The following is a 24,203-nucleotide window of genomic DNA, read 5'->3' on the forward strand; positions in this document are numbered from 1 at the left end:
TCTTTGTTACTTCCAGAGCATTGGGTGCAGACCGATCCCTGCGTAAAAACTAGAATGTAGCTAATGTGGGTATCTCCAGCGATCATATATCTGCAGGGTTTGTGACAATAATGACACCTCCGCTAACTAATATCAAAATCCACGTCATCTTCACTATGTATGTACAGTACAGTAATGTGAAGCATCTTCGTCAAGAGACCCCATCACGTAGCGGCGACAACTTCCCAGGTCCATGTTCTTGGCCGTGGAGAGTATCTGCTCTGGGCTCTTTTAGAACATAACGTCGAACACTCTGCCACTGAAGCTCAGAATGTTGCTGACTTGCGGTCCGCGAACACAACTAGTAGGCCTAGATCAGTATGGCACGTCAGGTCCATTAGGTCCAATCAATAATCAAGCCATGAACGGCTGGAGATCCACCAAGTTCTCCAAATCCAAGAGGATTTCGCTGAAATATTCATATTAGATTTTAGATTTCTCTCTCAAACTCCGAACTATCCATTCCGGAGGCCCAGTCAAAGGCAATCTGTTCCTCACTGATCTGAGGGATCGGCACCTCGCTGGCGTCAAATTCCCATGCCTCCTTCCTGGCATCTTTAGTTTTCCGCAGATACAGCGGGAGGGTCCATTCAGTTAACGATGCCTTTAAAGCTCCGGTATCTCTATTCTTATCCCATCTTTTAGTAGAGGCCTTGAAAGCCTGATTGACAGGCTCTCGACGAATATTCTCGTAAATCTTGAAGGATAGGCCTGGTGGGTGATATGGATAACGAGCAAGGGTACGTGCGAATAGAATAGCATCGTCCAAGGCGTACGCTGCAGATTCGTCCCTGGGTGGCATCTACAATCTAAAGTGAGCTTCCACGTGAATAGGTCATTGGCGCGATTGTTGTTGATTTCCTTACCGCGTGAGCTGCGTCCCCCAGCAGAAGAATCCGTTCCGAGTACCACTTCCCTCCCGGTGGCACTTGATAAACCGGATACAGGAACCAGTCTGTAGGGAGCTGTACAATTTCCCGGACACAGTCAAAGGCAGATTTTGAGAAGCGGTCCCGCACTTCCTCTCTAAGTCCCATCTTGATTGCATGTTGCGCCCTCCATTCCTGGCCATATTCGAGTCGATTCTGCTTGACCAGGTCTTCATCATATTCGATAATAGCGGCCACGAATAACTCCTCGCGATCCCGATCGCAGTAGCTGGTCAACATGGAGCCATACCGGGAGATGTTGAGGGCACTGGTATGGAAATGGATGTGAGACTTCAGATCCGCCGAACGGATCGTGGTCTGGAGGAACGAGATGCCCGTGTATTCTGACCGGCGACCGATATCGACGATCCGTGTCCTTGTTGGCGAATGCACACCATCACAGCCCAGAGCCAAGTCTCCCATCGCCATCGAGCCATCTGCAAAGTGGATCATTACTTTGTTGCCCTTCTCTTCTCCGCCCACCACCCGTTTGCCGAATTCGAGCTCAACATTGTGAGCCTTTTCCACGGTAGCAATCATTGCTAACAACAGGGCAATCCTCGTGACTCTTCGACCTTTGTAGCCTTTATATCCTTGTCCATGTTTATCGCTAAAGTTGACTGAGCCTAAGGCTCTCCCTGTTCGGATCGAGTATATCTCAATGGCATCGACCTCCGTCCCACCGTCCGGGCCCATTCTATCTAGCTCCTCTAAGATTCCCAGATGAGCCAGATGCCTCTGTGCCACCGGCGTCAGGTTGATAGCGCCTCCGGAGGTGGACGGAACCTCATGTCTCTCAAATACTCTGATTTTCAGATCCGGAACAATTGGACCGAGTTCCTTTGATAGAGCCAGGGCTGAGGCAATGCCCGCAATGCCACCACCGAGCACCAGGATCTCACGCACAGGCATAGCTATTAGTTTTAAGCAACGAACAGAAGAGTGGAGATTTTGAACCAGTACCGGCCACGCGCTATCCGAGAAAGAAACCCGAAAAGGGAAAAAAAGAAAAAGAAAAAAAAAATTATCTCGATAGCCAAAGAAGTAGCCAGCCAGCGAAAGGAGAGTGGAAGAAATTACAACAACCGAGAGAAGATCATATCACACGAGCAAACGAGGGGATACAAGAAATAATAATAATAATAATTAATTGGAGGCGCTACTGCGCCGGTGCAACTGCTGTCGCCCCTGTCAAATAAGTCTCCTCCCCGGGTCTGAGCCCAAGACGTTGCGATTATGATGGGGATCCACCATCGAAGAAGGCCAGACCAGGAGAGGCGCAGGCTCCGAGCGTACATCGCCTGCTAGATCTCGCTTTCGACAATTGCTATTTGCAGCACAGAAAACGCTACGACTATGAGATCGTAGCCATGGATGGCCGGCGGCTAAAACTCTTTTCGTGACGCTATCGATTTTGTTTCAGGAGTCACGTGTGGAGACAAAGTCGGCGGATTTGACCGTAGCATTAAATAATTATAATTATAATAATCATCATCATCATAATCGATTTCAATATACAACCGAGGTTCAATCGACTCGCGCTCTAATAGTAGTGGGCATGGATCATGACGCGGACTGTGGGATGAGAACTTTTTTCGTGCAGTTTACCCAGCAATAATGCCTGCAGAAATATTCAAGGAACTTCCCTACACTGCATGATCTTCATCAATCGGTCTCCTCCCCCGCATAGGCGCGATTACCGATAATAATAGTCGTGCGGACAATTTTTTTTTTTTTAATTTTTGCTTTTTTTGTGCAATATCAGACGGTATAATAGCCTATCTATAACCGTTGGCCTGAAGCAGTTGGTTAATTGGCTTGTAGTGTCCCTGACTGAAAACCTGGTACGACAATGCCTAGTGACTTTCGACGAATCCTTCATTATCTTCAGTTTCAACGTCGCGCAGGCTATCTGATCAGGCTGATAATCGTGTACAACCATCCTTTCCATGGATTCGACAACCTTTATACAAAGTAAACCATAAGACAACACAAACGTAGAACGAACTCAAAAGTATATTCTGAGAGAAAGATGATAGAATGACGTGTCTCACGAGATTTTATTCATACGGATGGCAGCAGCTCTCTGCTTGCACTGCAATATATTACTACTATCAATTATTAGTATCCGCCATCTTCTCTTTGTTGCCATATAATATAATAATACAAGATCAACATGGGCAGAATAATACACCACAAAGCAGCGCCACAGTCAGCCCGGGAGAACCGTGCCCGGGCCCACAAGACGAAGCAAATCGACGAGTCACCAAGTCTGTTATCGCGCGTCTGGTCAGTTGAATACCTGATCCCCGTACCCCTTTCTCTTGTTTGAGATCCTCGTTGTATAGGTTGATAGATCAGAAATGATATATTAATTACAGCGTGGAGCAGAGATGCTGCTACCAAATCTTCCATGGATTTATGGAGTTACATAGCAGCGCTGAATTTCGGCGAGATGCCGGCCTTTTTCGTTTAATTAAACTGGCACAATATGACAGAACAACGGCCACTAACGTATTACCTATCACGTTAATAGGAGCCAATGCCGGAACTCGTTGAAGTCGCCCCGAATCATGAAACGCACTACACAGACAAGACCATCCTCCTCTCAGTCTCGGACTAAAAAAGTCGCTTTTGCGTCTGGAGCTGTCATTATCCCGCCCGGGCCACCTCCAGTGCCAGCACGGGCTCCTACACGACCAGCACAGACGTCGGCTTGTCCGGAAGTTGTGCTGGAAGCAGCAAAATTTCCTCGGCAGAGTTACTTTCTGGGTGTACTCGATATGACTTTTATCGTCCAGAATCTTATAGGCTTGTAATAATAATATTGGTTGTGGCGCATTAATTAGGTACCTAGTCTAGGAACAAAAATGTCATGATTTGATGTTCGATGTTCCTGCGAATTGGTCATAAGAAATTCTCGACCGCTGTTATGAGAATCGAATGCAATATGCCAAGGGTTTTCATATGGTCTCTTATTATTATCATTATTGTGCAGGGGGGCATCGCATGACTCTGCGTGGAGCCGCTGAGCTCGAGGACACCGGGGAATAAAAGAATAGCACTTGGTGCTGGATCGAGAATATACCATAGCTAGCTAGGTCAGATTTGGACTTCTAAAGGGGTTATATAATATTATTCCCCATTGTTACTGAACTGACTGCTTGATTTTCTGTAAAGACGTCTAACTCGGCTATCTAAGATACAGTCTGTTGTCTCACCTTCACCCCGTACATTAGCACAATGGATCTCTATAAAAATCACCGGTATTGTAGATAGCTGGTTGGTGGGGATAGGATATCGTAATCATTCTGGTGGTCAGCAAGGCCCATGATGATTCTGACCATCATGCTATCCGGATCTTCCGTCGCAGTACTGTATGGACTATCGCTATGAATACTGTTGAGCGGGTCAACATACGTATCAAATCTGAGGATTCTAGTTCCAAAGATTCATCTTCCTCGTCATATCTTATTGCAATACCTGATTTCTTGGAAGAATTGAGCATTATTTGAGGGCGAGTTATGAATAGATCTGTCGGGAAGCGAGCCGACGGGAAGCCTCCCGGACTGCCCTCCTTCGCTCCTACGTCATACGATGGTATTGATGATTCCACCTGATGTATACATCACAGATGGCAGGCCAGTATGGTATATTATTATTATCTTCGATGGAGGGGCTGCCGGCATTCCGGACTTGCGTGATGGTCGAGTAGCACGGAGAATCGGTATCTTCCGTAGCTTTTCTAGCCGACTGTCTACAGCATACCATAAACCTATATATTTCCCAGTGACAATGATAAATCTGCATCTGGAGGTTTAGCAGATGTAGTGTCTAGTTGATAATACTCCTCGTCTTCTCCGGCCGCATACGCTCTCCCGTTCTACTGGCTCGCTGGATTAGGGTGTATCTATCGTTGAGAGTATTGTACCCGTTTCAGTTGAGATATTACTTCACTCCAATAACTGCCCATTCCTACCGGTATGGCGAATGTCATAACATCAAGCGTCCTGCGCCGTCGTCTGCTTCTTCGCGGCCATGCTCAGTTTCGTCTTCTATCCACTACTCCAGCGCGATTGAACGTGAGCAAGGACAATAATACACCTCACCTCAATCTCCGATCACTGGTCTCTGCTCTTCGCGAGCAAGGAGATCTAGTCGATATCAAAGATCAAGTCTCCCCTAACCTGGAGGTTGCCGCAGTTACCCGGAGAGTATACGAGACACACGCACCTGCGCCTCTCTTCCATGACGTCGCGGGAACAGATCCAAAGACCGGTCTCTTCAAGATTCTAGGAGCACCTGTTGGGTTACGAAAGGATAAGAGAGACCGCTATGGCAGGATGGCTCTTCAATTAGGTTTACCGGCCACGAGTAGTCCTCGCGATATTGTCCAGAAGCTGATCGACACCAAGAACGGGAAGCCAATGCCCCCAGTACGTGTATCGGATGCACCAGTCAAGCAGAATATCCTTAAAGGAGACCAGATCGACATGACGAAATGGCCTATTCCTCGACTCCATTCTATAGACGGGGGCACTTATCTGGGCAGCTATGGATTCCATGTTGTGCAAACGCCAGACAAATCTTGGACATCGTGGTCCATCTCTCGTACGATGCACGTCGCCAACGAGCCGCGCTTACTGACTGCTCCTGTGATGGCTGCCCAACACCTTGCCCAGGTGAGAAAAACGTGGATCGACTCGGGGGCTGAAGATACTCCATGGGCTCTGGTCCTAGGTGGCCCACCAGCCGCGGCATTCGTGGCTGGCATGCCGCTACCAGCGAAGGTTTCAGAGGATGGGTATATAGGCGCATTATGCGGTTCGCCTGTAGAAGTGGTCAAGTGTGAAACAAACGACCTCTACGTGCCTGCTAATGCAGAGCTCGTGATCGAGGGTCGCATCAGTAACTCCAAGAAAGTCCCCGAGGGACCGATGGGGGAATATCACGGATACCTTTTTGAAGACCAACCTCTTGATGAGCCATTGTTCCAGGTTGACTGCGTGACCTATCGCAATGATCCTATCGTGCCTATATGTGTAGCTGGAACAGCTGCAGATGAGACGCATACAGTATGGGGCACTGCTATTGCAGCTGAGATAATGGATGCGCTGGAAAAGAACAACTTCCCTGTGGATTTTGTGTGGATGCCTTTCGAGGCCCAGAGCTGTTGGATTGTGGTCAGCGTCGATATCAAGAAGCTAGCAACCATGGGAATTGATGCAGAAGAACTGTGTCGTCGCGCAGGCGATATCATTTTCAAGACTCATGCTGGATGGGAGGCGCCCAAGGTCATGTTGGTGGGAGATGATATTGATATCACGGACATCAACGAGGTCGTATGGGCTCTAGCAACGCGATACCGTCCCGGTTCAGATGAACATGTCTTCGGGGACATTGGAGGAATCCCTATGCTCCCGTACATGACCAGAGCTAATAAGAGCAAACAGCTTAAGGATCCAGGAATGGGTGGAAAGAGCGTGATGAATCTTTTGCTTCCACCGGAATTTGAAGGAAAGAGAGATTGGGTACGGAGCAGCTTCGCAGGTGCTTATCCAGAGGAGGTGACGGAGAAGGTTATGAAGAGGTGGAAGAATTGGTTTCGAGAGTAAAGACACATTTTGCAACAATGCAGACAGATTAAGTCTCTAGATCCCGGGTTTTATCTATCTTTACAGAATTACGTTAGCGCGCAAAGGCAGCATACATTGTCATCCATAGTACTATCCGTTTGCATTTGAGTCCTTGGCATAATAGACGCTTTTGCATTGCTTCCTGGGTAACTAGTTCCTGTGTCAGTTACCGCTCCTAGTGAGTATATATATACATTGCTTGCTCGATACATCAACCTCAAAATCTCAGTTACGATGACAAAGACCCCGTTCACATCAGCATGGGGCCTATTCTTCTCAACCCCCCAACTCTTCCCCCAGTGGAATACGAGTCAGAATCGACATTGTACACCTTAAAAACGGTTTCTGAACTATTCTGTTGATACTTATGCCAACTCATCCACGGTGCCCCTCTTCTTTGGCTGACTCATCAACGCCGCCAACTGCCGCATAGTTACACTACCTATGGCCTCACGCCGACATCACTTACAGAAAGCTTGAGGAAGTTCCATAAGAGTTAGAACCGGACTGATGTCCTCCACTGTTCTTCGAGTCGCTTCGTTTACCTTTGTTACCGCGTCATCTCAGATCGTGTTTTGATCGCAGAATTACTTTAGTCTGTCGTTGTTAGCTTCCAATATTTCCAATCTCACTTACGCTTAACTGGAACCCTCAATGTTTTCGCCGACGCCAGGAAAGATAACAGCATTCAAAAATGGAGACATTATCTCTGGTGGCCGGACTGTGACAAATGAGCTATACGTTGACGGGGCCACCGGACGTATATTGGACGGCTTCGAGTTTCCTGAAGGCGAAAGAGTGGTAGAGGATAGGACAGTAGACCTCAAGGGTCGGATCCTATGCCCGGGGTTCATCGATATGCAATTCAATGGTGCTTTTAACGTGGACTTATCCCGCCTGCCGTCTAATGGTGACATTAACTCCTTTAAGAATGATATTCGTGTCATGAACCAGAGACTAGTTAGGACAGGCGTGACGAGTTATCTGGCAACAATGACAAGTCAGAAGCCGGAAGTGTATCAGAAGGTAAAATGAGGCCGAGAGTGACTGTTGGCAAACGCGTTACAGGCTAATTTTGACTAGATCCTCCCTATAATCGGGGCAACCAATCCGGAAAGAGTTCCAAATATGGGTTCTCAATCTCTTGGCGCACATTGTGAAGGCCCTTTCTTGAACATTGACAAAAGTGGCTGCCACGACGTTGATGCTGTTAAAGCTGTCGGGGGCGACTGTAGTCTAGAGCGTCTCGTTAGTTGTTACGGAGGGCTAAATCTTGGATTTGCGGACCACCAAACGACCCAGTCGGCTGTCAACACCCCTGTGAAGATGATTACTATAGCACCTGAGCTTCCAGGCGCTCTTGATACCATTCATCATCTCACAAAAAAAGGAATTGTAGCCAGCATCGGCCACACGAAAGCTAACTATGAAGAGTCCATTGCCGCGATTCAAGCAGGAGCAAGATCCATTACTCACCTATTCAACACAATGTGCCCCTTTCATCATCGTGAGCCCGGACCACTCGGAACTATTGCTTTCTCAAGCACCAAGGCCAATACAGCACGTATCGAGCCTGATAAAAGACCCTATTTCGGAATTATTGCAGATGGGATACACGTCCATCCTGCCAGCGTCAATTTGGCGTGGAGATGCCATCCCCAAGGGTTCATCCTGGTTACAGATGCAAGTATGATTGCAGGATGTGAAGATGGGGTCTATGAGTGGACTGGAGGAAGAAATATAGAAAAGAGAGGCGCCAAAATTACCCTGGAAGGAACAGATACTATTGCAGGAAGGTGAGTCTGTCCATGAGACATAATTCTCACCAGAAAGTGACAAGCCTAATGTTCCTAGCGCGGTTACTTTGATGGATTGTGTCAATAATTTCATCAACTTCACCGGGGCTTCTGTGGCAGAAGCTATCAGCGCCGTGACATCGACTCCGGCCGCGTTGCTAGGAATTTCTGACAGGAAAGGGAATGTGATTCCTGGTGCTGATGCAGACCTTCTCGTGTTGAAGAGAGAAGACAGCATAGGAGGCACGAAACTAATCGTAGAGCAGGTATGGAAGTTCGGTAACAAAGTCTTCGACATTGCAGAGGACAGTAACAGACTGGCCGCCATAAAATCTCGAGTATAACTTTTTCCGTAAACTCAGTTTTTTTTTTGTTTTTTTTCCATGATATGAGCCGATTAACACTCGGCTCTGGCGATTATTCCATGACTCATAGAGACGGCAAATCAAGATAGAAACACATAATGTCAGGCGAGGGGCAAAGGATGCCACAACATGAAACTAATTCTCCAAAGTACTTTTTTCTTCCTCCATCCGATGGAAACGAGGCGGGTCTCCGTCTGTCACCGGCGCGATGTGTCATGACATGATAAGTGAGTCGATGTGTTCGAGTTGCAGGAACAAATTCCGCGATAGATGTGATGTGAGGCAGTTCCCCTCAATGGAGGCTTCATTCGCGGTTGATAAGGCGTGATGGTTTGACGCCCAATCACAGAGGCCCAAGTTGCAGGGCTACTGCGCTCCGCATCGAGTGCCTTTTGGCATGATCAGAGAATAGACGATGAGAGCTTAAAAGCCCTCGAAGGACTCGAGTACTTCATCATGAAGGCTTCGTTAGTTTCAAGGATCGCAACCAAGTCTCAAACATATTTGTATCTTGCACGGTTAAATGGGTCCAAACCTGTCACTTTTGGATGAAACAGGAAGGTGCGCGCTCAATTGCTCCCTCAACATTTCCGCGATTCACTTCTGGAGAGTTCGAAGTATTGACAGAATAGTAGCGACCTGGGTGCAGAGATATACATGCCTTATACCAAACGTACATCAGTTGACGCTGTTTACCGGTCTTCGCATGTCCACAGACACAAGAGTGGCCACCATCGAAATGTTGAGAAGTCAAACGTCACAGTGCATGCTGTGATACCGACATATGGCAACAAGCAAAGCAAACAGACTCAACGTCAAGAAATTACTCAAGCTTTAGATCTATCATTGACTCAACGGACGCTTTCCGATCTTGCTCCGCATGAGAGACCTCTTACTGGACCAGGGGAATGCATCGTGTGCCTGGAGACATTTCCTCCATCCTCTTTCCCTGATCGAGCGATCTCGTCTATTTGCGATCACACAAGCCCAGAGAGGCATCAGCAAAGGGTTTGCAGAGGTTGTCTTGCACAGCATTTGGATGCGCAGCTAAACAACTCCGGTCCTGATCGCTTGACATGTCCTATATGCCTGGCCGCTTTGGCACATACCGAGATCAAGCAATGGGCATCTCCAGCAACATTTGTGCGTTACGACTCTCTTCAGGCACGGACGGCGATTTCCTCTGATCCGAACTTCATATGGTGTTGCAACCCGACATGTGGCGCTGGCCAACTTCACGTTTCTGGCGCCGAATCACCAATTGTTATCTGCCATGCTTGTGGCGCCCGTACTTGCTTCAACCACCCGAACGCGATATGGCATGAAGGGTTTACCTGTTATGAATTCGATCATCCCGAAGTTGCAGAGGAGCGTCGCAGGCAAGAAGCCACAGAGACGGAAGCCCTTGTGCAAGCGCAACAGGAAGAAAATGACCGCATTCGTGAACAGGTCCAAAGGGACCGTCGTCTCGCAATGGAACTTCAAGAAGAAGATGGACAGCAAGAAGGTTCACAGTTGATAACTAATGTTGCAGAAATTGAGAAAGGACAGCAAACGAACGAGGAAGAAGTGCTGCAACAAATGGAAGCAGGGCAGAGACGGGTTAATGAAGTAACCAGAACACGTGCAAAGAACCAAGAAGAGGAAGCGGCTATTGAAAGAAATCGGTTGCAAGAGAGAGCCGAAAGACGCAAGGAAGAATTACAAGGAGAAGCAGAGGTGTCCAGGACAAGCAAACCGTGTCCCGGGGCAAACTGCTCATATTGGATAGTCAAGGTTGATGGTTGCAAACACATGACCTGTAAGTATAATTTAAACCATGCTCGAAGGGAGATACTAATATTCGAATTAAAGGCTCTCGTTGCCATCATGAGTGGTGTTGGGTCTGCAATCAACCTTGGAGGAATGGCCACCTCAACGAAGCCTGTGGATAGATACAAGGCAGATATTCTGAACAGTTAGAATGTAGGATCTCAAGGGAGTACTGTCCCACAATCGAAATGCTCGAAATACCAGTCGCCCCAGGACTAATGACAGACCAAGGGAAATAAGCTTGAATGCTGTCCCAAATCATGTCCTTGTCTTACTATACTGTTTGGTTATCATTTCTATATTCAGCGAGCTGTGATCAAGCGTCATATTCACACCGTCATCGGTCTTTACACAAATGACGGTACACGTCCTATTTACCGTGTCGATCGAATGTTCTCTGGTCCTGGCCAGAGAGGTGGAAACACATTGTGTGTTTCCCAATGCCGCATACTCCTCGATGTCCCTGGACTACACAGTAACCATCTGTTGGGGTAATCAACGGCATACTCGTCATTGTGATCTGTTCATGTCTTCTTTCCCTCCTTTCTTGAAGAACGGGGGCTCATGGAATTGCTCACCCGAAACTTGCTGTGCAAGTAAAATATACCAATGCATCTCTATAACGCCGTGAAACAAAGTGAGTGCAAGGCAGAACTGTATGACACACACCAGACAAGAATTCAAAACACTGCGCTCGACTAATACGGATCAATGAATATTCATGGGAAAGCGCGGATGATCGAGGCGTGCCGACCACTCCACCCAGGTTGGATGTTTCTGATCATAATACCTAGCGGTTAGACAGAGCATCGACAGATGGGGATTTTTCATTTGTGTCCTCAACTGAACAAAAGAGCGGTGTGAATACCATAGCAACCCACCTCAAGCTTGCTTATGGGACCTTGTCATGTCGGGTGACATGTTTCCTTGAGGTAGGGTAGGCCCTTAGAAATGGTCGAGAACCTGACGTCAAAGAGGCGGGTCGAGGACCAGCGAACAAAGATCCTTACAATAGTCGTCCAGGGGATGTATCGGGAGATTGTGAAGGAGTTGCTATCGTTTAGATGGTGTGGAGATCCTTTTGTCACAGAAAAGCTAGAGACTCGGTAGCAGAGCAATGACGGGATCCTCTCAACAGAGGTAAAGTGAAGCTGCAGAGCCGCAGAATATACAGCCTTGCTTCTGGACTGCTGGCCAGGTGGAACCGAGTCTCATATTTCAAGTTTGCCGGTATAGACCTGGTAAGTGAACGCGCCCCCGTTCAGAAGAACGAAAGTAATGCAATACTGCTTAGATCAAGGACCTGTATACGACTTCCGAAAGGGCGGAGCCCTGGCGAGGAGCCCCAAACTCCACTATCATTTCAAATGCATGTATAGGGACGGCCATGTCACCCTTTCTAAAAGACGTGGTGAACACGACATTCAGCGACAGCTCGGGCCGAACATAGTTTCGACAGAGTGAAAAAGCATTACGTTTTCTGAAACTGGTTATGTTCTTTTGGGCATGCTAGGGGTAGAAAAAAAAAGGAACAGGCTTCTAATGACAGGTTTGGCAGTCTCGAATCTCCCACAATAGTTTATTACAGTGTTGAGGCTGCAAGAATTTGCTTATCCTGTTGTACCTGTCAGTCGGAGTTTTGTCTTCAATGAGCTAAGCACGTTGCTCCGCCGTTGTCGTGCCAGTTGGACTGGCGTTACCAGAATACAAGTCCATGTGAGATCCACTGCATCAATGGGATGATATTTCCAGGCTAATAACAGAGCAATGAAGCTCCTGACCAGGCGGTATCGAGTCTAAAGAACATTCCAAAACCGGCTACATTCCCATTTCTGATACAGCGCTTTATAGAAGGGGAAAGCTTCCGGTTATCCACAGAAATGTTTCATACGGACTATACCCGCCTTCAGACTCTCAACGTGGCCCACGTTTGAGACAGATTTTCTAAGGTACTTGGCAATTGACCCGGTGGATAGATCTAAAGCTATGTCAGGCAGCGGGTCCTTGGACGGCGATCTCAGTTAGACGACGTCGCAGGAGAGGGCGGATCGACATTCTAGGCCTATTCTTCCGTACTCAACAGTAGTGACCATTCCCCTATCCGGAGTAAACCTCATTGCTTGGATCTCTCTCCAACTGACTAACATGCCTAGCGGCTCGCTGACATTGGCAGTGAGGCCATATTTCTGTACCAATCTCAGGTTTTCTATTACTGACGAGTGCGATTTAGATCCACCATCACCCTCTCGTACGGAGTACGTACTGCCACTTACCGTAAGTTTGAAAGAAAGACTAGCTAGTGGGAGATCGCTTCTGCCATTTTTAGATCGATCTTGTTCTCGGAACTATGCGCGATAGAGATCTCCGCCACTGGAATCTGATTTCATCTTTCAATTGGGACCAGAAAGCATACTGTTTCCACTATGATTCACAAGGGCAGTTACGGATTAAAGCTCTACGCGGGTTTCCGAGATATCGTACCAGCAAGGGGTAAACATAGTCGGCAATCGAAAAGGAGTATTCGGGATAGGACCAGTCCCGAAGATGGCGGACAAGGCAAACCCAGGAAAACAAGAGGAACTGCCGCGTCCCGAAGACATGGATATGGCTTCCGGAGCTGAAGATCCGCGGCCCCACAGAATTCCCGAAGGAAAACATCCGAGAAGAAAAGAGAAAAGAGAACAGAGAGAAAAAGAGAAGCTGTGGGCCGGTGCTCCAGACAAAAGTCGACCGCCCTTTTCTTGACGGGCTCCCCCAACACGGAGTCGAGACTGAGATCTCTAGCACGGTGGGCCTCTTGGTCTTTTGGAAGCGGGAAGTGGACACACGACAACTCATTTTCGTTTCTCTTTCCCTGGCCGCCTCGCGGGGAAGAGAGGAAGCGATCCGTACCTACGGGGCACGATGGCTTAGCTGGAAGTTGGACTGCGAATGTGCAACGTAACCGGTGTTGTTCTCGTTGAGTGTCTCCGAAGCGGTGATCCCTGCTCGTCGACCCTGCCCCGGATAGCGAGACGGCAGTGGTGAGCTGCCAGCTATTACACAGCAACGTCGACTTGAGATTAGTTAACTATTATTACTAGTTATTATGTGCATCGTTGACCTCTGAGGAATGACCGGGATGCGGCCGAGAAACAGCTATCATGGTCCTCCGTGCTTTGTTCTACACTACACAGCGGGAAGACTTCCCAGTCGCCAACTATTCCCATCGCAAAGCGCGTCAAGCTGCAAATGGGAAACGTCCCATCGGCACTTTAGAGGGTCTCAGAGATCCGGGCTGAGTCGTGACGGCCCAAGTGCGCGGGACGGAGCGCGCCGCCTGCAAGGCTGATGTCCATTTATTGGAACCTGATACAAGCGGCTTCACCAGGACTCTCTTGCCCGGATCGCCGATCGGGGAGGATGTTTGGCCTGGAGAGAAAGAATCATACCACACGTGTGGCCGGGCACGAGCTTGTCTCGGTCTTGTTCTTCATTTCCTTGATGTTCTCGCGATGCCAACTCCCTTGCGCTAATATTATTTAAAGTACACGGAATCTCTGCGTCGGCTAGTCGCTGATTTCTCATTTATAACTGACAGTTGAATATTACTACTATATATCGTTCGCCCCAACCTGGAACTAATTTTAAGTTCTGTACCTACATACACCGAATCACTTTTGCCACTATTACATCATCACAAAGTGACAAACTGTTGTGAAAAGAATATTCAAAAGAGCAACGAGTCCCTTATCTATATCAACAAATTTGCGATCCGCTTTGCATCACATCATCGTTTCCCACCAGATGTCATCTCCGGCTCCCAGCAACCCCAAAATGTCTAGTGACAGTGATCGCACCGACCTAGGGCTCGATGAGCTCAGCGGCCTTGATGTGGTCAGCTACCAACGGCGTTGGGATGAGATCTATCACAAGACAATCCGCCAAATACAACAGATCAAAGGTTCGTATATGGTACACATCCATTTGTTCACTTCGACATGTAGAAGATCTCTTCCTAGAGAATACTGGTACTGACATTTTTTAGAAGGTGAAAAGATCTCTCTTCAACGAGATCACCCATCAATTCCTGCGGACGACAAAAAATGAAAACCCATAAAGTCCAACGAAACCTTCCGTTTCTTATTTATTTATCTGACGCCTTCTTTTTTATGCGACGCTCACGCTTTGGGGAACTAGCGACATGAGATGGATTCGATCCTACGGGTGTACATTTTGTTCTCCTCGCTTCGCTTCGTTTCGACTTCAGCAGTATAGACTTATTTCTTATATGTCCGGCGATGGACAGCGATATGAATGGGAAGGAGTCGGTACGGAAAGAAAATGGGAAGGCGTTTTGGAAATATCCAGCGGGTCTGGATATGTGTCTCTCCTCTCTTAGCTTTGGCGTTTTTCTTTTTCCTTTTTTTTTTTTTTTTTTTTTTTTTTCATTTATACTGGATGAATTTCTTTTTCTCACGATAGATCAAGCTAGGTTGATGGCTCGTGATGAGGAAATGATAGATGAATTTCATATCTACGTTCACAAGACAGCGCGAGATGGTAACTTTTAGTACTTTCTACATTCTAGAGGAGAGAATACGGAGAAGATATCTCTCGGGATTGGTCTAGATACCGGTAAAAGAAATGTATGTTTTCTTTCCCTCCAAGAGTGCCATTTCTATATTTCGTAGTTTAACAAAGAGCAAATTTTTGTCTATACCTATCACAAATGCAAAACATTATTATTGTGTCATTCCGAGTCAGAACTTGAATCGGAATCAGAACTAGACTCCGAGCTAGAGTCGGAGTCTGAATCAGAAGAGGAGGACGATGAGGATGATGTGGCACGTCCCGCTGTTGATGAGGATGAAGTTGAGTTATCCGAGTCAGAATCTGAAGATGAGCTGCTGGAGGAGTTGCGCTTCGGGGCGGAGGAAGCGGGCTTCTGCGTTTTACTGTCCTTGTCATTGTCGTCGTCGCTGTCGCTGTCGCTGTCGCTCTCACTTTCGCTACTGCTCGAAATCTCAACGACGGCAGTACGGTTCTTCCGTTTCTTCTTCTTCTGAGCAGCGCTAGGAGGCTGTTTCGGCTTCTCTTCCGTCCAGACTGCACCGTTCACAGCGTACAGCACGAGCTCTGCTCGTTTGCGCTTCTCAAGTCGCTGCTTCGAGGCTGCGTCCAAAGCCTCAACGGCCGTAGGATCGCTGAATTCCTCCTTTCCGGCAGATAACTGGGATCGGAAAGCTTGCACCACGTTGTGGTAAGCCTTGCTCGTTTCGGTCTCGGTGTGGTCCTGCTCCTCCTCGCCTTGGGTTTCCGTTTCCTTTCCTTCTTCGCTTGTCTGCTTCTTCTGTGATGCGGATCTCTCGGCCTCTATATCGTTCTTGATCGACTCCCCAGCCGCGATGCGAATCCGCATCTTCGCAGCCTCGCCTCGTAATCCTTTCAAATATGCCAGCAACGCAGCGTTATAGCGAGCAGGGACATGCTCGAGCGACAGCAGATGCTTCAGCAGATGCGTCTCGCGGTTCTTCTGGAACTTCCAAATATCACGGTTTTCGTAGTAGCGCGAGAGGTAGGAGAGGACGGGTGTTTCGTGAATGTGATCGGTTTTGGTAGTCGTAGTCGAAGTCTTCGATACGTCGCCCTTCTTTGCGCGCTTCTTCTCTTTCTTCTTTTTCTTCTTGGATCCTTCTTCGTCTTTGTCCTTGTCTTCTTCCTGGTCTTCGCTCTCCTTCGATTGCGTCTGTAGCGATTCTTCGTCGCTCTTGTCGTCCTCCCGCTTCGTATCCGAGGTGAAAGTCACGCTCTTCCTCCTATTCTCAACCTTTGCCTTCTTCACATCCTCCACCTTCTTATCCCCATCTTCCTCAGGATCCAAGCGTCTCTTCTTACCCCGCCCCTTCGATTCAGAAGCTTCTTCCTTATTATCATCATCATTATCCTTCTCGTCATCACCATCTTGATCTTCCTCGGCAACATCACTCTTCGTCCGTTTGCCCTTCTTCTTCTTTTCCTTCTCATCCTTTTTATCTTTCTTCTCCCCTTTCTCCTTTTTCTGCTTCTGCTTCTGCTTCTGCTTTTTCTCCACCTTTGTATCATCACCCGCGCCTCCTTCTCCTTCACCATCAGCGACATCTACCTCCATCGCATCATCCCCAGCTGACGCAGAGCGCTTCTCATCCTTGGCGTTCTTCAGCTTCAAACCGAGCTTCTTCCACGCGGGAACCCGCGCTTTAGAATCGGACATCCTTATCCGTATATCCTTATATCCCGTACTTCAAGTTTTTGCGTGTTGCGCGCGATTGGCGGAGAAAGAAGGAAGGACGAGACGGGCGTAGAATTGACGGTGAAGCGATGGGACCAATTAAATAAAAGGGAAAAAAAAATAACACGCAGATAAGAGAATAAGAGATGATGAAAGAAAGAAAGAAAAAAAAATCACCAGCCCGATCGCATTGGCGAAATAGTTTTATTTCAGCACTGGAATTGATAATAATAGGAGAAGAGAAGAGTTGGGTAGCTTTCTTTTCTCTTTCTTTTTTTTCTTGTTTAGCTTTCTGGGGAAAATTTCCCACGTGAGCGGAAGGGGAAAGCTTTTTGCCTTATTTTTTTTTAAAGTTTTGGTCTAAAGCGGATGTCATAGTCTAGATAATCTAAACACTAGTTAACTATGTACTGTACTGTACAACTATCTATCTAATTATTTTTTTTGATTGTTATTGTGATAAGTATTTGTGTTTGTAACTAAGGGTGATTATGTACCTGTCTATGTATAAAAAGTACTACTAGACACTCAATAAATCATCTATTTTACATCCGACTAATCTCCATTGAGGATTATTTTTGAAACTGGTGTAATTAATTAAAGTGCGCCATTGTAAAGATCATGACAGAAAATAGACCTTTCTATGATCCTCGCAAAGTCCTAACTATGCATTCAGCGCAGCAAGCACTCCTCACTCCCATATATACACCCAGTCATGAGTCTCGCATCATTCACAGAACATGAGTAAGATCCAGAGCGTAACGGAGAACGGGGGACAGGAGAGAAGAAGAAAAAGGATTCGACAACTGAGACTCGTTGGAGATGGGCAAACTCAGTTCTATGAGATGTTCGCATTTCCGTCTCCATCCTCTGGGCCGGTTCCATTCGTTTCCTTGCCCTTGTCTTTCTCCCTCTGAGTGCTGGTTTCTGCATTGCTACCGGAACCAGAGCCATTCCCTCCTGATGCTGATGCTGATGCTGCCGCCGCTGCTGCAGCAGCCTTGCGCCGTGCCCGTTCTTTCTCCCGGGACGAGGCGCCTGCGGTAGCGGTCCGTCTCCTCTTGACTGGGTGATAGACATCGTTGAAATTCATCACAACACCCAGGAACCGCATGTCCACATCCGGCTGGTAGGCTAAGTCACTCAGCAGGATGTTCAGACGGGAGCGGAATTCGGCTGAGAGGTCGCGAAGGCGCGTCCGCAGAGACGGTAGCATATGGTCATCAACAGAGAGACCACCACCACGAGCAGTCGGGGTGTCTAGCTCGTCGGCTACTTCCAAAAGATTGGGAGTGGCGGCAAAGGACGGAGATTCTGAAATGGAGTTCTTATGCGCTCGGCTGCCCCGTCTCGAAGACGGAAACATGTCTCGTTCCGTGACGCCCCAGCGGCCCTGCGCTGTACGCGTCTCGATCTTCGCACTCAGTTCTTGCCGGCGGCTGAACTCGGCTATTGAAAACGAGTATAGGCCATCCACGGCATCCTTATAAGAGAGCATGATCTTCAGGATGTGATGCAGCTGGCTCAGGAAACTCTCTTCCTGATATTTCCGGGAGCTTGAGGATGACCCTAAGAGACCCTTATGCGTGATCGAATTCAAGTATTTCGTATGCGCTTCAATCAGATCGTCGAGGGTGCAGCCGGGCTTGGAGATAGCAGCTTGTAGCTGATCCCAACTGGCTTCGATGACTTCGAAGAGGATGTAGTATTGCAACTGACAGACGAAATGGATCATTTCCGCAATAGCACATCGCGCGAGTTTCCAGTCAGCGCCAACCTTGTCGTCAACAGACGCCAACGAGCCTCTGGCGCCGGTCATGAATCGACGCCAGCTGCTGCCCAGTGCAAATTCCACGCGTTTCACGCGCCATAAGAAATTGAAAACTTTGAGGTACTGTGTTGAGCCCCATGGGGTGATGACCACGTCGACAGGAGGATCGATCTTGTATTCCAGCGTGAAACAATCCCACCCGATCTCTCCGTGGCTGAGTTCGAGCATGCGCGCGTCTAAACGGCGAAGAACATCCGGTGAGTCATACTGTGCATTGGATGCACGGATGGCATGCTCCAATTGAGCAGTAAGCGTATGACGATATTGTGAGTTCGCCGGACGGTCAAGATTCGAGGCCAGAGACTCCATAAGCAGAGCAATGAAATCTCCCTGGCCAAGGAGAAGGTATTTCTTCAGAGCCTTCAAGTGGTCGAAGAGCTTAAATTTAGTGTCCATGAGATGGATCAAGCGTGCCATCGTGGTTTTGTAAGCTTCATCGATCGAACTTTCTAAGCTTGCCGTGTCGCCATACCGCAGCTCTTTGGATGCTTGCTTGGAGTATGCTTCAACCCACGCAGACTCCCCACAGCCGTACCGGATGAAGTTCAGTGACTTTCCAATCAAGAAGACCTTCTTCGCAAAATCCTGGGTGATGATGGACGGGACCATATTATCGTCTAATTTGTACTTATCCTCCCACACACTAGAGGCTGTTCGTCGAGGGTCCACGATGGGCTTGAATTCCGGCTCGACGACAAAGAATTCCAGCCAGGGGTCAGATAACTCACCGTCGTAGATCCACTGTCGAAGCATATCATAGAAAGGACGTGTAATGTGTGTTAGGAGTCGTTCCGCAAAGGCGCAAACAAAGGGATCGCCATGCGACGAGGAGAAGCCGTGGATCAAGGAGATCAGTTGGCCACCCTTCTTGTCTACTGCAAGTTAGAGTCGTTCTGTCAAGAAGAGACCAGCCTAACTTACTCTTGGCTTCCTCTACAATCAAACTCATCAATCGCAAAGCCATTGTAGCGTCCCTTGTCCACACGACACAGCGCTTCAAGGTAACGCCGCCTTTGACAACTCCCCTGGGATCACTTTGGTCCGTAACAGCAGCCAATGCTCTCCTAATTTCCCCTTCCAGTGTGGCCACCAATCCCAAGTATGAACGCAGCTCATTCCCGACCGCAGCCCTCAGACTCTGCGCGACAAGTCCCCCGTCGGAACCTTCTGAAAAGTCCTGAAGACCTTTATATAGCAGACACGGTTCTGCCAGAGTGTGTAGAAGTGATAAGACAGGGATCGGTAGCGTCGGAGGTAGTTTAATAGAGGTGGGAGAGGAGAACTCCAGGTTTTTCGAAGACAACCCTTGCAAATTGAACGGCAGATCTCGCAAAAGGGCCGATTCGGGCGGTTTCATCGCATTCAGACCTGGTTCAGCAGTCAACGGGGAGAGCTGCTCCACCTCTGGGGCTGTCTCTCTCGACACGCTTTGAGCATGAGCTCGAGCAGCACGAGGCGTCGTCTCCCTCTCCGGTTCAGCCACACTAGGTCTCTTCTCTTTCATCCGGTCTTTCAATTCCTTCGCCTTCCTGGTCGACGCTGTCCTCTCAATTTGTGCTCCCCGCTGCGAGACAGACGAACTGATAGCCGGACCTTCGCCTTCAGGATCATCCCTAAACCTCATTGCGGTGGTACCATTCCTCCCTCTCCTTCCCTTGAACAGCATACTCTCCAGATTCCCGTCCTCCATCAACGGACTCCGACTCCTCTCAGCCTCGTCTACCTCCATCGGAAGGGGTCCTCCCATACCCTCAATCTCATCCGTCCCAGACTCTGAGAGCCGGTATAGCAGATATAAAATAGCCCATTTCTGACCCAGCACCGGCTGCGTTAGCAGCCGCGAATAGAGATTCGAGAACCGCACCGCTTTATCTGGACTGGGATTCTCGCGCAGGAGCTTCCGCTTGATCAGATCAGAGGCACTGTTGATGTTCTCTCCCATTAAACTTCCTCTGCGGCCGGAACCGACCCCGGATGGGGAGTTTGGATCGTTCCCTGATTCGGAGGTGTGATGGTCGATAATGCGCCAGGCACGTTCGAGGTAATCGCGGTGACGCTGCTCTTCAGCTGCAGCGAGGGCTTCTTCATCGTCGGAGTAGGCGTCCCCGATCGCGGAGGGATCCAGCGGCGGTACGAAGGAATCGACGAGTTGGGAGAGGGCATCGTCAATGCGACGTGGGCGCGCAGATGTGTGACGAGAGGACATTGCGACGACTCCCGAGATTCGAATGAGTTTATCACCCTTGGCGTAGCCAGTGCTTCTTGCTGGCGAGCGGTTCGGTAGTCTTGGACGTGTACTGTGAAGCTGTACGCGATGTTTCCGACACCGCGACTCGGTGCGATCAGATCAGGACCGTTCAGCGTGGTCGCACCCGTAAAAACAATGTTAAATGCCACAGAAATCCCCGACCTGGATGGCGCATTTCGTCTGGCGATTCTAACAACGGGATTGCATCGCGCCTCGCATCTTCGTTGTGGGCTCGACCGTATCGTATCACACATGTGGGACGCGACTGATGTTGATGTTTGGGCTGTTTGGTCCGCTCTGTAAGGCATCTTCTTCAGGCATCTACGGATACAATATTCGGGTTCCCTACGCACACCACATATCCATATCGAAAACAAGGCTAAAGGGAGAAAGAGATATTAATATGAAGTTGAACGTTCGTTTTCTAGGTCAAATCGCTTAGCTATTATAATAGCAAGCTGGAGCAATCACAAGCTGATGTGATCAAAATAAACACAGTCGAGCCACCGGTACGCCGTCCAGCATTGGTCTCGACCGAGAAAAGGCATTTCCTGTGCCGCGCAATATCAAACAGACGAATGTAAGACCCCAAGAGACGGATAGTGGGGGGAAAAAGGAAGAAAGATAGAAAGTACAGAACAGCAAGCACACATCCGAAAACACCGGAGACAACCTGGCCGAGACAAATATCGCCGCCTATAAAAAAGACACACAAGAAGGGAGAATAGAAACCGTTTAAACCATCGTACGAGCCGCCGATTGTGCACGCCCAGGTGAGAGGGTTGCACCTGCCTATGCTCCCACCGTTTGTGCCATTCCCCATCCCTTTTAGTCCGTATACATCGTGAAGACCCAGCCATGCCATAGCTCCCAAGTGATGCCGCAGGGGATAAAGAAGAAACAGAGATTCAAATAGTGTAAGGTGACGGGGATTATCCGTCGACCCATCTAGAAAGGATGGCGCCTCGCCCCTGTGAAGCAAAATTTAGTTGTCAAAATTAAGTACTTTTGACGTTCGTTACGCGTTGACCGTTCATCATATGGGGAGAAGTTGATGGCTATCTGCGAATGCCCTGAGGAATCTGGGCCCCCGGCGGCATTGCCATGCTGCCGGCGATGTTGTACGGATGTGGGTCGAATCCAGCGGACATGCCGTTCATCAATAGGGGACCGAGTCCCTGAGCCTGAGAGACGGGGCAATCTTTGTGAGCCAAGAGCAGGGTCTTGAGGTTGACAATCTCTTCTCGCAGCTGAGTGACTGTCGCTGTGAGCACATCGTTCTCTGACGTAAAGGCTTCCACCTTGGCCTGGAGGTTTGCGAGCCACTGCTTCTTGCGCTGACGACACTTGAGGGCGGCAACACTACAAAGTAATTAGTGATGCTTGATCTACGCAATGGCTTGAAGCTCAAGACTTACCGATTCCTCTCCAAGAAGTTCCTCCGCTTCTCCTCATCAGTCATCTTCTTGTTATCAGTCTGCTGAGATCGGTCTTCTTCATCAGACTCGGGCTCATGAGATCCGCCATTGGCGGAACCGCTGTTACCCTTCTGTCTCTTATTAGAGCCCTTATTAGCGGGCGAGTCTTCAGCCTTCCGTCTAGTCGAGGAATTCGTGGCCTTTGTTGACGTGTTCTTCTTTCCTTTGCCCTTGGCTGCCGGCTTAGCCTGTTCACCCTGGCTATCGGAGATCGAGGCACTCATTTCACGGCCGCTGCTAATGGAACCATTGACATGAGAGTCACGCTTGATCGCAACGCCCGAAGATTCTTCGGGGCCAGCATTCTGAATGGTCTGCGGGGGAATGGACGATTGGTTGGAAACGGAGAATTGGTTGCCGGCCTGGCCTCCTTTGGCAAGCATGAAGAGACCGTTAGCAGCATCGGCTGCATCATGGTGGGTGAAGGGGTCCACAACCGCCGGCTGAGTAGTCTTCGTATCCATCGTGGTCATCTGGTTGAGAGGAGTAGGCTCCGTCGTCGGGTTCGAGGTGGGCGCATTGAGGCCGCTCTTTTTAGCCGCGTTCAAAGCCGTGCGGTGGAACTCGAGAGTCGACGGAGTCGCACCACCGCTCTGCAGTTGTTGTAGAATCGCCTGTGAGTTGGGGCTCGGGGCAGGGAACATCGATCCCCCACCACCGGGGGTCAGTCCAGTTCGCAGCGAGGACTCGTTAGGCGTGGGGAAACCGCGCGCGATGCTGTCAAAGTAGTCTGTTCCGCTCGTTGGGCCCGCCAGCATCGCTGGGCTCAGCGGCCCGGAGCGGAGAGAATTGGTCCAATTGTAACCACTTGCGGAACTCGCTCCAGGCAAGGCCGGCGACGTGAGCGCTGCGACAGGCGGCAGCAGCGATTTCCCAGGAGTCTCCGCGCTGGTACTACTGAAGGACTGTTCGAAGGGATTGGGCTCCAGGGCGAATGGGTTGTGCACCGAGTTGAAGTAGTCGGGGGTGTCTGTCGCAGTGGTCACCGCTGGCCGTGGAGGCGGTGCCAGCGACGAGTCATCCGTTTTGGAATCTTTATTATCTGTCGACTTGGTATCTAGAAGATGGAAATCGGATTAGCCCCAGTGCCAATTGTCATGCTATGGTCCCACCGGTGATACCGCAGCATACCCGTAGCAGGCGTATTGTTGTCAGTCAGAAGAGATGAAGATTCCTTCGCATCCTCTGTTACAGAACCCCAGAAAAAAAGTGCATGTCAGATAGCCATTCGATAACCAACCCCAATCGATAAGAGTAATTGTGAGGTCATCCCGAAGGCAGATAGGACACTAGAGACCGCGGACGGGCATGTGTGGCGGGCGCCAGGCCAGAAGGGGGGAAGTTTGAGCCACCAAACTCGCGACACGGGGCCTGGAGTGTCCCAACGGCCACGAGAGAAAAAAAGAAGAGGGAATTGAGAGCGAGAGAGAGAGCGAGCTACGTACCTTCTGACTTGAACGTGTTCTTTTTCGAGTCCATTGGGGTGGATGTACTTGACGCAGGATGGGAGAGATGCGGTGAAGCCCTATGGGCGACGGCAGCGGACATCGTCGGGGTTGGGCGTGATCAGAGACTGACGACGGTGCGTCAACGACGGACGAGCGAGAGTTGTGTGGCGATGACAGCAGCAGGAGGGAAGTCGAGATAGAAAAGAAAGACCAGACTCCAACACTGAGCGGCCGGACGCTGGAGAGGATCGGGTTCGCACCGTTTTGGGAGTCGGGGATGATATTTTTTTTTGCAGTACCAGCACAATTGGAATTGGAAGGGAAGGAGAGTTGGTGACGTAGTCGGGCGGAAGAGGCTTAAGTCTTAAGAG

At 49.1% G+C, this 24,203-nt stretch overlaps 8 protein-coding genes across 8 annotated transcripts; 3 read left to right on the plus strand and 5 right to left on the minus strand.

Moving 5' to 3' along the window:
• Nucleotides 1-469: 469 nt before the first annotated feature.
• C8Q69DRAFT_444196 (salicylate hydroxylase) lies at nt 470-1,880 on the minus strand (the record flags this gene model as incomplete). The annotated part of the gene is made up of 2 exons (XM_028628980.1): nt 470-841; nt 906-1,880. 2 exons carry the CDS (start codon nt 1,878-1,880, stop codon nt 470-472), a joined length of 1,347 nt encoding a protein of 448 aa, XP_028486108.1.
• Nucleotides 1,881-4,713: 2,833 nt separating this feature from the next.
• On the plus strand, nt 4,714-6,617 carry C8Q69DRAFT_246470 (3-octaprenyl-4-hydroxybenzoate carboxy-lyase-domain-containing protein). Its single transcript, XM_028626548.1, has one exon. The coding sequence runs from the start codon at nt 4,952-4,954 to the stop codon at nt 6,581-6,583; it is 1,632 nt and encodes a 543-aa protein (XP_028486109.1). The 5' UTR covers nt 4,714-4,951; the 3' UTR covers nt 6,584-6,617.
• A 420-nt stretch (nt 6,618-7,037) lies between these two features.
• On the plus strand, nt 7,038-9,083 carry C8Q69DRAFT_246603 (hypothetical protein). The gene is made up of 3 exons (XM_028626549.1): nt 7,038-7,630; nt 7,688-8,400; nt 8,459-9,083. The coding sequence occupies exons 1-3, from the start codon at nt 7,259-7,261 to the stop codon at nt 8,742-8,744; spliced, it is 1,371 nt and encodes a 456-aa protein (XP_028486110.1). The 5' UTR covers nt 7,038-7,258; the 3' UTR covers nt 8,745-9,083.
• Nucleotides 9,084-10,816, plus strand: C8Q69DRAFT_246604 (hypothetical protein). Its single transcript, XM_028626550.1, has 2 exons — nt 9,084-10,566; nt 10,620-10,816. Exons 1-2 carry the CDS (start codon nt 9,423-9,425, stop codon nt 10,697-10,699), a joined length of 1,224 nt encoding a protein of 407 aa, XP_028486111.1. The 5' UTR covers nt 9,084-9,422; the 3' UTR covers nt 10,700-10,816.
• A 4,366-nt stretch (nt 10,817-15,182) lies between these two features.
• C8Q69DRAFT_465402 (hypothetical protein) lies at nt 15,183-17,117 on the minus strand. Its single transcript, XM_028630489.1, has one exon. It carries the CDS (start codon nt 16,807-16,809, stop codon nt 15,310-15,312), a length of 1,500 nt encoding a protein of 499 aa, XP_028486112.1. The 5' UTR covers nt 16,810-17,117; the 3' UTR covers nt 15,183-15,309.
• Nucleotides 17,118-17,276: 159 nt separating this feature from the next.
• C8Q69DRAFT_431804 (putative spindle pole body component) lies at nt 17,277-21,150 on the minus strand. The gene is made up of 2 exons (XM_028628494.1): nt 19,580-21,150; nt 17,277-19,530 (listed from the first exon to the last, which is right to left on the minus strand). Exons 1-2 carry the CDS (start codon nt 20,862-20,864, stop codon nt 17,666-17,668), a joined length of 3,150 nt encoding a protein of 1,049 aa, XP_028486113.1. The 5' UTR covers nt 20,865-21,150; the 3' UTR covers nt 17,277-17,665.
• Nucleotides 21,151-21,289: 139 nt separating this feature from the next.
• Nucleotides 21,290-22,046, minus strand: C8Q69DRAFT_246796 (hypothetical protein). The gene has a single exon (XM_028626551.1). The coding sequence runs from the start codon at nt 21,769-21,771 to the stop codon at nt 21,352-21,354; it is 420 nt and encodes a 139-aa protein (XP_028486114.1). The 5' UTR covers nt 21,772-22,046; the 3' UTR covers nt 21,290-21,351.
• C8Q69DRAFT_246934 (putative bZIP transcription factor) lies at nt 21,868-24,203 on the minus strand. Its single transcript, XM_028626552.1, has 4 exons — nt 23,830-24,203; nt 23,516-23,569; nt 22,325-23,441; nt 21,868-22,268 (listed from the first exon to the last, which is right to left on the minus strand). The coding sequence occupies exons 1-4, from the start codon at nt 23,930-23,932 to the stop codon at nt 21,965-21,967; spliced, it is 1,578 nt and encodes a 525-aa protein (XP_028486115.1). The 5' UTR covers nt 23,933-24,203; the 3' UTR covers nt 21,868-21,964.

The sequence above is a fragment of the Paecilomyces variotii genome (genome assembly GCF_004022145.1).
Source record: "Paecilomyces variotii strain CBS 101075 chromosome Unknown C8Q69scaffold_4, whole genome shotgun sequence".
NCBI lineage: Eukaryota > Fungi > Ascomycota > Eurotiomycetes > Eurotiales > Thermoascaceae > Paecilomyces > Paecilomyces variotii.

Bases quoted from the DNA above. Each gene is read 5' to 3' on its own strand.
- C8Q69DRAFT_246470 (XM_028626548.1), top strand. From the start codon at position 4,952: ATGGCGAATGTCATAACATCAAGCGTCCTGCGCCGTCGTCTGCTTCTT.
- C8Q69DRAFT_246603 (XM_028626549.1), top strand. From the start codon at position 7,259: ATGTTTTCGCCGACGCCAGGAAAGATAACAGCATTCAAAAATGGAGAC. The intron at 7,631-7,687 runs GTAAAATGAGGC...AATTTTGACTAG, and splicing joins AGCCGGAAGTGTATCAGAAG to ATCCTCCCTATAATCGGGGC. The intron at 8,401-8,458 runs GTGAGTCTGTCC...TAATGTTCCTAG, and splicing joins ACAGATACTATTGCAGGAAG to CGCGGTTACTTTGATGGATT.
- C8Q69DRAFT_246604 (XM_028626550.1), top strand. From the start codon at position 9,423: ATGCCTTATACCAAACGTACATCAGTTGACGCTGTTTACCGGTCTTCG. The intron at 10,567-10,619 runs GTAAGTATAATT...TTCGAATTAAAG, and splicing joins TGGTTGCAAACACATGACCT to GCTCTCGTTGCCATCATGAG.
- C8Q69DRAFT_465402 (XM_028630489.1), bottom strand. From the start codon at position 16,809: ATGTCCGATTCTAAAGCGCGGGTTCCCGCGTGGAAGAAGCTCGGTTTG.
- C8Q69DRAFT_431804 (XM_028628494.1), bottom strand. From the start codon at position 20,864: ATGTCCTCTCGTCACACATCTGCGCGCCCACGTCGCATTGACGATGCC. The intron at 19,531-19,579 runs GTAAGTTAGGCT...AACTTGCAGTAG, and splicing joins GATTGTAGAGGAAGCCAAGA to ACAAGAAGGGTGGCCAACTG.
- C8Q69DRAFT_246796 (XM_028626551.1), bottom strand. From the start codon at position 21,771: ATGGCATGGCTGGGTCTTCACGATGTATACGGACTAAAAGGGATGGGG.
- C8Q69DRAFT_246934 (XM_028626552.1), bottom strand. From the start codon at position 23,932: ATGTCCGCTGCCGTCGCCCATAGGGCTTCACCGCATCTCTCCCATCCT. The intron at 23,570-23,829 runs GTACGTAGCTCG...GTTCTGTAACAG, and splicing joins GAACACGTTCAAGTCAGAAG to AGGATGCGAAGGAATCTTCA. The intron at 23,442-23,515 runs GTATGCTGCGGT...TCCATCTTCTAG, and splicing joins CAACAATACGCCTGCTACGG to ATACCAAGTCGACAGATAAT.